The sequence below is a fragment of the Phacochoerus africanus genome, chromosome 11 (assembly GCF_016906955.1).
Source record: "Phacochoerus africanus isolate WHEZ1 chromosome 11, ROS_Pafr_v1, whole genome shotgun sequence".
Classification (NCBI taxonomy): Eukaryota; Metazoa; Chordata; class Mammalia; order Artiodactyla; family Suidae; genus Phacochoerus; species Phacochoerus africanus.
The window spans coordinates 119,107,033-119,118,090 of NC_062554.1; the positions used below are offsets into that span (position 1 = coordinate 119,107,033).

An 11,058-nucleotide genomic window follows, 5' to 3' on the forward strand; every position below is an offset into this window, starting at 1 on the left:
CAGGACCCGGGGAAGTTCAAGTCCCTGCGATAAAATGGTGTCACACATCCTCCATTTCCTTGCAATCATCTCTAGATGACTTATGATGCCTAACAATGTAAATGCTATGTAAATAGTTGTAAATGCAATGTAGGTGCGATGTCAATTGTTGTCTGCAAACAGCTTTTTGGGATTTTCTGGAACTTTCTTTTCTTTGAATATTTTCAATTATCAGTTGGAGCCAGACCCACAGACACAGAAGGCGGACTGGATTTGCCAAAGTGAATAAAACTGGTAAGTGAAAGCTGACAATGAAAGTCTGTCAGCTGCATCTCAGTCCTCTCTGAACCCACTAGCATGGCTCGATACAACTCTGCAGCAGCCGGCGTGCACAGACGCTTGTGTTTTCAGCGTTGAAACAGGTTCCTCTTTGCTAGCAGGTCGGATGCTGCCACTAGCACATACCTAAAGCCTTACTATTGGTATAGAGTATAAGTTCCTTTGTGTGTGTGTCCGCCACCCTCAGAGTAAATGATGGTCAGACTCTTCACAGCCCAGCCACATGCTTGATGACCTCCCTGTTAGGAAGTGACTTCACTGTCACTTGGCCAGAGACCACAGTCTTGGCTATAATGAGGAGTAGAAGAAAAATATGCATGATGTACAAACTATCCATAACACTAGGAACAAAATGATGGCAGTACCATCATCTCGGGTACAAAGAAAAATGGCTCTTTTCTAACTCTTCTCGAGGCAGCGAGCAGCAGCGTCTTTGCTGTGACCTCATCTCGCCAAGAAAGAAGTGGGTGGGGGCGGGGCTGTAGCTCAGCCAAGCAGGAAGCCCTGGGTGAGGCTCCCAGCCCGGCGCCTTTGGCTTCTCCCCTGTCAGACCCGCCGCAGCATCCCTAAGGCTTCTTGGAGATTGTTGCATACCTCTTTCTTCCTGCAGGTGTCGGTGGTAGTAATAACTTCCATAAGCATATTCTTCCCTGAGGGCTGGAGAGTGATAGGTCTGATACAGATCCTCAGTCCCCGGCCTACAAGGTCACAAAGAAGGTCAGTCGTTCAAGCATGAGCATGGGGAAGCGAGAAACCAATGGAGTGCTTGACAACCTAAACTTCAGAGAACAGAAACGGGACCCCTCTCTAGATCTGCTCTAATGCCACAGTTCATTCTGGAGCTTATAACCAGAAAGTCCAGAATCTGAGCAGGAAGAGGACTTCTGCGTCATAAAAAGGCTGTGATTTTTATAGCAAAACCAGAGCCAAGTGTCTCATTCTCCTCCCTCGTGCTCCCTCTTACTCCCCAAACACACACCTCCAACAACATAGGATGGTATAAGAAAACCCTCCCTGATATTATCCGAGGAAACTCCTTCTCAGGTTGACTGTGGACGTACCCAATAAGCCACGGTAATTCCCATGCATGTTACAGATGGAAATGAGATGAAAAAGGCAAGTTGGCCCATCCTAAACCTGACTGCTTTCATTGCCTCTGTCCTTAACCGAACGTTCTTCGAGAAGTCAACAAAGAAACGTCATGTTGTAAGTATTTTTACCAATTAATAATTCTATACTATTTCATAGGGGCAAAATTCTTTATAATAATTGTCCTAATTTCAACCCCAAATCTGGAGGCAGGCAACCATCACCCCATCTGAAAAAGCTAAAGTAGAAAAGAGATGGTTTGCAACATTCCATAAAAGATCAAGTCCAAGAGCAGGAGCTCCAGATTCTCCTAGAATTACCTCACGGAGACCTCTTCATTCTAAACTTGAAGCCTCCAAGCTTAAATCTGCATTCTCTGATTTTAAGTTCCCATTCACTCACTGGATACTTATTTTTTTCCCGTGTGCCCACCACACTCTACGTGATGTTCTAGGCACTGGGGCTCTTCCTGGCGCTGGGGGTGTCGGTGCTGATCCAAGGCAGGGTCATCCAAAGAGGACAAGGAACTTGTTATAGGAAAAGCTTTTCCAGGGTCTGCAAATACTGCCTTTTGTCATCCCAGAGTGAGAGGGTCTCATCGGCTGTCTTGAATTTCACCATTCTTCCTACCCTCTCCCCTGCCCCCAACACCCAGTCACCTTGGGAGGGCTTCTTGAAGAAGCTCCCCTAGGAGATAGAGAAAGGAAAATACTATATTTTCAGTCATTCAAATCCAGTTTGGGAGAGGAAATGGTTTAGCTACGCCGATGCAGTAGGGTGGAAGAGGAAACAAACAAACAAAAAAAAAACAGGAGATTAGGAGTTTAGGATAACATATACACAGATACGTAAAATGGATAACCAACAAGAACCTACTGTATAGCACAGGGAACTATACGCCATCTTTTGTAAAAAAGCTATAGGGAAAAGAATCTGCAAATTAGATAGATAGATAGATAGATAGATAGATAGATAGATAGATAGATAGATAGATAGAATTGAATCGCTGTTGTACATCTGAAACAACCACAATGCTGTAAATCAACTACAATTTTAAAAGAAGAAGAAACAAAGAAGAAAAATAAATAAATAAAAGAAGAAGAACAAAAGAGGAGACATCAAAGGAAACAGGAAAAGAATCTGTTCGTACGCATTCAGGACCAGTGGGTCAATTCCAAGCTCTAACACCATACCTTAAGTAGAATTGACTGGGATAGCCACCTTCGTAATAGTCAGCCTCGGACCCAGGCTGATGCCATTCCCCAGGCCTGGATGCATAATGAGGCTGCTGCTGGTCTGCCCTGGGGTCCTGCTGTGGCTGGGGGCTCCTGCCCAGGTCTTGCCTTTGATGGACCCTCTCTCTATTGTACCAAGAGTAAGGAACAGGCCAATAGTAGCCATCTCTCCGACGCCCTCGGTCTGGATCCTTTGATGAGCCTGGGGGCCTCCCCCGGGGTTGAGGTGGCCGCTGAGGAACCCAAGGTTCCATCCCTGACCCTCAGAACTTTTCTTGCGTTTTGAGTCAGTTCTGTAGTTATTTTCTCCTCCTACTGACAAAACAAAAAGACAAAAAAAAATGATCATCATTTTAGGCCTCTATCCAAACATGATGGTTGATTAGATTTTGTGAAAGAAGGACCTACGTTCCTCAGAATCTTCTATCTAAAACAAACCACAGGAGTTCCCATCGTGGCTCAGCGGAACTAGGAACCATGAGGTTGCATGTTCAATCCTTGGCCTGGCTCAGTGGGTTAAGGAGCTGTGGTGTAGGTCACAGACACGGCTCGGATCTGGCATTGCTTTGGCTGTGGCATAGTTCTGCAGTTGTAACTCCAATTCGACCCCTAGCCTGGGAACCTCCATATGTCACAGGTGTGGCCCTAAAAAGCAAAAAGACAAAAAAGTAAAAAGAAAACAAACCACATGGGCATTGATAGAGAGTTATCTGAAAAAAACTCAAGCAGATACTTGGAATAAATAACAGGCGAGACAATGATATTGATGTTGCTATAAAAATTAAAAGGTATATTTGGGGCAACAATAGATGTGGGAGGCATGGGAGATGAACAGTAACAGATAAAACTCCAAAACACTATTCAAGTGTTCCAATTAAATCCATGTGTGCTCACATATTCTACCAGCAAATATTTATTCAGCACTTGATATACAGGCCCTATGCTGTCACGGAAATAGAGTGGGCCTTAAGCAGAGCTGGACCACATTTCAAATCATAACTCTGCAACTTAATAGCTAGTTAAATTTTTCAAGCCTTAATTTCTTTGCCCATTAAACAAGGACCACTAGCTTGCAGGGTTACTGCCAGAGTCAGAGATAACTTAAAGTGCCAAACCCACTGCCCGGTATATACAATTGTTCAATACATAGTAGTTAATGCCATCAGAGATGAAGCGTAGGGTAGTAGGAGAGTTCCCACTGTGGCACGGTGGGTTAAGAACCTGACTGCACAAATTAGTTTTTCCAAATGATTTGCATGTAAAAGTACTTTCAGAAACTTGTTGGAGTCAAACGAGCATCTTTGACTGCCTACTTATGTAACTGAGCTGCTTACCAATCCATGCATCACTAATCAAAATATAAAAACAAATTATCTGGCTCAAAGTATACTTTAATTATAGTAGTGTATATGATTTAAGCCAGCTGTATGATAAAAAATGTTCTGTGATGTATCTTAGTCTTCCACCTTGGAGTAAGCGCAAATATATTTGTAAACTAAAAATGTTAGTGTCTTTGATTTTTTTTTAATAAAACATGGTAAACTGTCAGGATGAAAAAAAAAAAAAAGAATCCGACTGCAGCAGCTCAGGTTGCTGTGGAGGTGTGGGTTCGATCCCCAGCCCAGCACAGTGGGTTAAGGACCCAACATTGCCACAGCTGCGTATGGGTCACAGCTGCAGCTCGGATTCAATCCCTGGCCCAGGAACTTCCATTTGCCGTGGGTGCAGCCATTTAAAAAAAAAAAATTAGTACGGGGTGGCTGGAGACATTTCCTAAACAAAAAGAAGCTTAAAGTGACCTCGAGAGACATCTTTTCTGAATCCTTAAATTCTTAGAACTAGGCCCTATCATCTGGCCATGTCTGCACCTCCTCCTGGGGAGGTGATGAGATGAAAGTTTGGAATTGTTTCCAGGACAAACTAGAGAGCCGAGTCTCAGCAATCTTCCTGGCTGGAGATTTTAAATCCTGGAAGTCTCTCCAGCAGCAAACTGACCTTCCCCACTTATTCTTCAAAATGAAATATAGCTCCAGAAGACAAGTTACCTTCCAGGCTTCTCTACTTGTATCACAGAGCCACACCTACTGCCAGCTGCCTCCAAAGAAAAAGCACACATCAGACCGGACTGCTGCTCAGGAGTCCCTTGTGTCCAGAGACTGCATAGCACAGTCAGACCCCATGTTTCTTCTCCCTTGGGAACTATTTTAGGTTGAAAGTTTCTGATCGAATCCAGTTAACTCCTGAAACTCCCAGTCCAATATAAAAATGAATATCAGAGGAGTTCCTGCTGTGGCTCAGCAGGTTAAGAACCTGACTAGTATACATGAGGATGCAGATTGGATTTCTGGCCCCACTCAGTGGGTTAATGATCCAGTGTTGCCACAGCTTCCACGTAGGTCACAGAAGTGGCTCAGATCTGGCATTGCTGTGGCTCTGGTGCAGGCTGGCAGCTGCAGCTCCGATTCAACCCCTAGCTCCAGGAATTTCCATATGCCGCAGGTGTGGCCCAAAAAAAAAAAAAATATCAGAACAAAAGGTCAAAGGAGTCAAAGGGTATGTGTTGAAATCAAAATGTCACTCTGTTCGAATGCCATGGAGCCAGGGTCCACAGCTATGAGCCGAGAGCTGTAAGCAGAACATACCAGAAGAGCCAGGAGAGAAGTGCCTTCATCCTCAAGAGCAATCACAGCTCAGGAAAACTTGCTCCTTCTTTCCCATGTCTGCCCACTCCCCTGATAAAGCCAGGAGCAAGGAGAGCCTTCTCCAGCAAATCCCAGCAAAGGCCAAAGTCCCCAGACACAGCGAAAGGGGTAAATGGGTCTTTCCTGAAGGCCCATGGAACTTGATGGCACTTGGACACAAGGAAGCTCAACAAGAAGAAAGCCTCTTCCACTTTGTCCCCAGATATTGTCACTAGACAGCCCTTCTCCCACTGCAAAGGCACTATGCCCAATCTCTTCACCAAAGTCCCCTCCGATTGATTTTTGTTGCCAAGATATCAACTCCAGCAGGTTAGACCTCAGGTTACAATCAAGTACCCCCAATGAAAAGCACCTGAGATTCTCCGAATGACAGCATTATACCTACAGTGACAAGTCACACTCCCACGCTCACACGCTTCCCTGGCCCCAGGAAGGGCAACGTTGCGTTTCTTAATCTGACAGCACAGCCAAGAGAAAGCAAGACAGGGCGCTAGCGTCCCCACACACCTGCTCGGATGGCTGCCACCTTCCCTCAGCGCAGCTCCAGGAATGTCGCTCTCCTCCTGGAGACTGTCAAAGTCCAGGTGCCACATCTACCAAGACTTACCTGGCCCTCAGATCCACAGCCTGCCAGCTACCTTTGCAACCGCCAGGCCTCCATGGAGCTGATTCACCAGGACAAAGTACAGCCCAGCTCTGTCGGTTGGACAGACCCGGCCTGGCCTATTTGCTCAGAACCCCGCCAGAGGCGGCTGCTTCTGTTTGCCTCCTCGGGGGCTGAGCCACGGTCACTCACAGGTGAAGGCATCCAAACCCCCACAGCAAACAAGGAACTGAGACAGAGGCAGAGGAAATGCAGAAAGCCCTGAGGCAGCCTGGCCTGGGGAGGAGAGCACCAGCTATGGGTTGTTGACTCCTGGCTCAGGCCACGGGCGGCTCTATTGCTTAACCTCTCGCAGTCCCAGCTTCTCCTTCTCTAAAAGGGGAATGACAGTAGTTAGCTTATGACAGTCTTTATGAAGATCGCAGGTGGACCTCAGCGATATCTCAGGTCCAGTTCCAGACCACTACAATAAAGCCAAACAAGCCACACGAATGTGCTGGGTTCCCCGTGCATCTAAAAGTTATGTTTCAAACAACTCCATTAAAAAATGGGCAGAAGAGGAGTTCCCACGGTGACACAACAGGATCAGCTGAGTCTCTGGAGCGCTAGGATGCAGGTGTGATCCCTGGCCTGGCAGAGGAGGTTAAGGATCCCGGGTCACCGCAACTGTGACATAGGTCGCAACGGTGACACAGGTCGCAACTGTGATCGAGTTGGACCACTGGCTCAAGATGTCCATATGTTGCAGGGCAGCCAAAAAAGGCAGGGTGGGGGGTGGTGCAGAAGAACTGAATAGACATTTTTTTTTTCCAGTGAGAAATGCAGATGAGCAACAGGCATATGAAAAGATGTTCAACATGGCTAATCATCAGGAAAATGCAAATCAAAACCTCACACCTGTCAGAATGGCCATCGTCAAAAAGAACTCAAGTCACACATGTTGTCATTGGAGTTCCCACTGTGGCTCCTCAGGTTAAAAACCTGACATGCCGTCCATGAGGATGAAAATTCAACCCCCAGCCTCACCCTGTGGGTGAAGGATCCAGTGTAGCCACAAGCTGCAGCGTAAGTCACAAATGTGGCTCAGATGGTGCTGCTGTGGCTGTGGCATAGTCTCCAGCTGTGGCTCCAATTCAACCCTAGCCCAAGAACTTCCACATGCCACAGGTATGGCCATTAAAAACAAACAAATATTGTCGAGGATGTGGAGAAAAGGAAACCCTTGCACACTGTTGGTGAAAATGTCAATTGGTGCAGCCAGTGTGGAAAACAGTATGGATGTTCCTCAAAAAAACTAAAAATAGAGCTACTACATGATGCAGCAATTCTACTCCTGGGTATATATTTGAAAAACACAAAAACACTAATTCAAAAAGATACATGCACCCCAATGTAAATAGCACCACTATTTATGATTGCCAAGGTATGGGAGCAGCCTAAGTATCCACCGGCAGATGAATGGATAAAGAAGATGTGGTACTTACACATACAATGAAATATTACTGAGCCATAAAAAAGAAAGAATTTTGCCATTTGCAGGGAACGTGAATGGACTTGGAGGGCATTATGAAATAAGTCAGACAGAGAAAGACAAACACTGTATGATATCACACATATGGAATCTAAAAAATACAACAAATTTAGTGAATAAAATGGAAAAGAAGCAGACTCATGGCTCTAGAGAACAAACCAGTGATTACCAGTGGAGAGAGGGAAGTGGGGAGGGAAAATACAGGAGTAGAAGGAAAAAAGGTTATTATAGGATTATATGAAATCATGTGTGTGAAGCTTTGGAAAATTTTAAAGCACGTAGAATTTAAAGAATTTTCATTTAATACATATATAATTATTTAAAAATTTATGTTTATACTATACCGTACTTTATTAAGCATGCAACACCTGTATATCTAAAATAAATATACTTACCTTAATTTAAAAATACTTTATTGCAGAGTTCCCACCACGGAGCAGAAGGTTAATGATCCAGAATTGCCTCAGCTACAGCATAGGTCGCAGTACCAGATCAAATTGGATCCCTGGCCGCAGGAACTTCCATATGCTGTGGGGGTGGCTGGAAAAGGGGGAAAAAAATTTTTTTAATTAAAAATACTTCATTGTTGAAAAATGCCAAAACAATTACAACAGTAACATCAAAGATCACTGATCACAGATGACCACAGCACATATAACAATAATGAAAAAGTTTGAAATATTGTGCAAATTACCAAAATGTGACACAGAGACATAAAGTGAACAAGGGCTGTTGGGAAAATGGTGCTGAAAGACTTGCTCAATGCAGCGCTGCCACAAACCTTCACTTTGTATTTAAAAACAAAAAAGAAGTATGCCTGTAAATGTTTGTAAAGTGGCACATGATATATAATTATGCATGCTCTATAAATAAGCACTATATTTTCCTTTCAAAAGAGATGAGCAAATCCCATTGGTTGAGACAGGCAAAGTACTCACTGATGGGTAATAAATGCCTGGTTTGAGTTTTTCTCTCCATTGGATTCTGGTTGTGTACCAGTTATGTTATGTAGAGGGGAGGCAAATTTTTTTTCATTTATTTATTTTTTTAAGGCTGCACCCGTGGCATATAGAGGTTCCCAGGCTAGGGGTCGAATCAGAGCTACAGCTGCCAGCCTACACCACAGCCACAGCAACGCAGGATCCAAGCCACATCTGTGACCTACACCACAGCTCACTGCAATGCCAGATCCTTAACCCACGGAGTGAGGCCAGGGATCGAACCTGCAACCTCTTGCTTCCTAGTCGGGTTCATTTCCGCTGCACCACAACAGGAACTCCTAGAGGGGAGGCAAATTTAAATGCCCAAGATTGAACACTGAAAAGTTTTCTGTTACAAGAAGGAGATAATTTCTCTTGTTTGAAAAATACATTTTTTCAGGTAGGCACAAAGAAGCTAAGTCCACTTTTAAAACTGAGCAAGTCATACACCTTAAACTTTCATGACATAATATGTCAATTTTATCTCAATAAAGCTGGTGGAAAATATAAATGAAATTCAGAATTTATACTAAAAAGGCCCAAATAATTTATTCTTTCTTTTGACAAACACTTACTGAGTCTCTATTATGTGTCAGGAGTTGACACACATAAATATGAAAGACAGAGCCCTTGCCTTTGAAGGGCTTTAAGCAAATTAACCTCTTGCATCATTGCTAATCCAGGGAAGGTGGCCACAGTGGGTCTCATGCTCAATTGGGTAAGGTACCTAAGCTAGCAGATTTTGTCTCAGCCCCTCAGCCTACTCCTAGGATACATCTGACTCTGGCTCAGGGCTTCTTTTATTTATTTATTTTATTTTTTTGTCTTTTTAAGGCCACACCCAAAACACATGGAAGTTCCCAGGCTAGGGGTCAAATCAGAGCTGCAGCTGCTGGCCTATGCCACAGCCACAGCAATTCGGGAGCCAAGCTGTGTCTGCAGCCTACAACACAGCTCACAGCAATGCTGACAACTTAACCCACTGAGCGAGACCAGGAATCAAACCCGATCCTCATGGATGCCAATCGGGTTCACTACCACTGAGCCACGACGGGAACTCCCAGCTCAGGGTTTCTTATCCCACCAGTGAGCCAAGAGGTTTGGCTCTCTAATGGCCAAGCTGCCATTTTTAATCCTCCTGGGAAGAGGTATTGGAGAAGGATACACACATTGTCAGCAAGAATCAGATATTGTTAATTATGACATAGACTCAGATATCAAATTATGTATTTTAATGTCTCATAATAACATTCCTAAAAATCTGATGTAACTCTTTTGGCTTATAACATGATGTTAGTCCTGCCCTGTAACACCAGCTACATTACTGAAATGTTAATTTTGGAAGGAAACTTATAGGTTTTTTTCAGCAACCTCACTTTATAGATGTTAAAACTAAGATCCAGAGAAAGGAGGGAATTTACCCAAGGCTAACTAGAACCTCAGTCAGGATTATATTGATATATCAGGCTTACAAGAGCTGATTAGTAAATATTCAGGAATTATGTAGCCAGTAGTGAAATGATTGGTACTTTGAAACCCACCACAGTAGGAGTATTTACACCACAGAAATTGGCAAATGCAAACAAAGCCAGAAAACTGGTTATCTGTTTTTTTCAGATAACCAGTTTACCAGTATAAGGATTACCACTCCAAATGCCTAGCTCTTATCCCAGTGTTCTTGCAACTACAGAATTGTTATTCTTTTATTAGCCTTCATTGCACATCTCAGGTTTAAACATCTAGCCCAGTTATTCCAAATGCTCCTTTTGTGACATCCCAAAGCATCTCTAATTATCTCAAGTTACTATGAAACTCTTCAAACACTCACCAACCAAAATTAATTTTAATTAGCTTTAATTATTTTATATAGACATATGGTATACTCCAGTTATATGGGTCATGGAATGAAATAGATCATATGGGATCTCACCACTCCAAAAGGTTTGGGGTTTATCCATCCCTGCCTTCCCCAGCCCACATATCTACAGTTACTAAGTCTTTTCGACCTGGCAGCTCAGGTCTTCCTGGTTTCTGACAAAATTCACTCCATTTGACAATACATAGAAGCTCATCTCCAACAGGAGTTGGGCTAAACTTACCACTCCAAGTCCTGGTTGCAGAGCCCTTGCATGATTCCATAGGCTTCCACATGCTGGAACAACTAGAGACTTCACATTATCCCTTCCCCAAGCATCCTGCCCTCTTGCCTGATTCCTACTCTGCATTTCAACTATCCACTGGAATGAGAGCCCTGGCCAATTGTTAACTGTTGTGAATTTTCTTCCCCAGTCCTTGTCCTCCTTTCCAAATGCTGGACCACTAAGCAGTTGTTGCTTCGACCAGGAGTAACTACCCTGGTTTGATATCTGTGTTAACAAAAGCATCATCACTGCTAATATGCTACTAATCTCTCTTCCCACCAGAATAATGCCGATAGATGCAAACGCCTACCTAGATCCAGGTCAGGTGTGCCATGAGTCCCTAAGCCCTGTGATTTAGTGACTGGTAAGCCTTGCAAGAGAGAGCTCAGAAGCTGAGACATCCCCTGGCTTGACCCCATTTCTTTACTGAAAGTAAGATTTTAGGAAACAGGAGCTCC

General features: G+C 43.9%; 1 protein-coding gene across 1 annotated transcript in view; it reads right to left on the reverse strand.

The window, feature by feature from the left end:
• Positions 1–7,999, reverse strand: part of SEC16B (SEC16 homolog B, endoplasmic reticulum export factor) — a 50,293-nt gene extending 42,294 nt beyond the window's left edge. The window contains 3 exon segments of the mRNA XM_047753201.1: positions 913–1,016; positions 2,601–2,957; positions 7,875–7,999. Of these exon segments, the coding sequence (XP_047609157.1) occupies positions 913–1,016; positions 2,601–2,896 (400 nt within the window). The 5' untranslated portion in view covers positions 2,897–2,957; positions 7,875–7,999.
• Between the last annotated feature and the right edge of the window lie 3,059 nt (positions 8,000–11,058).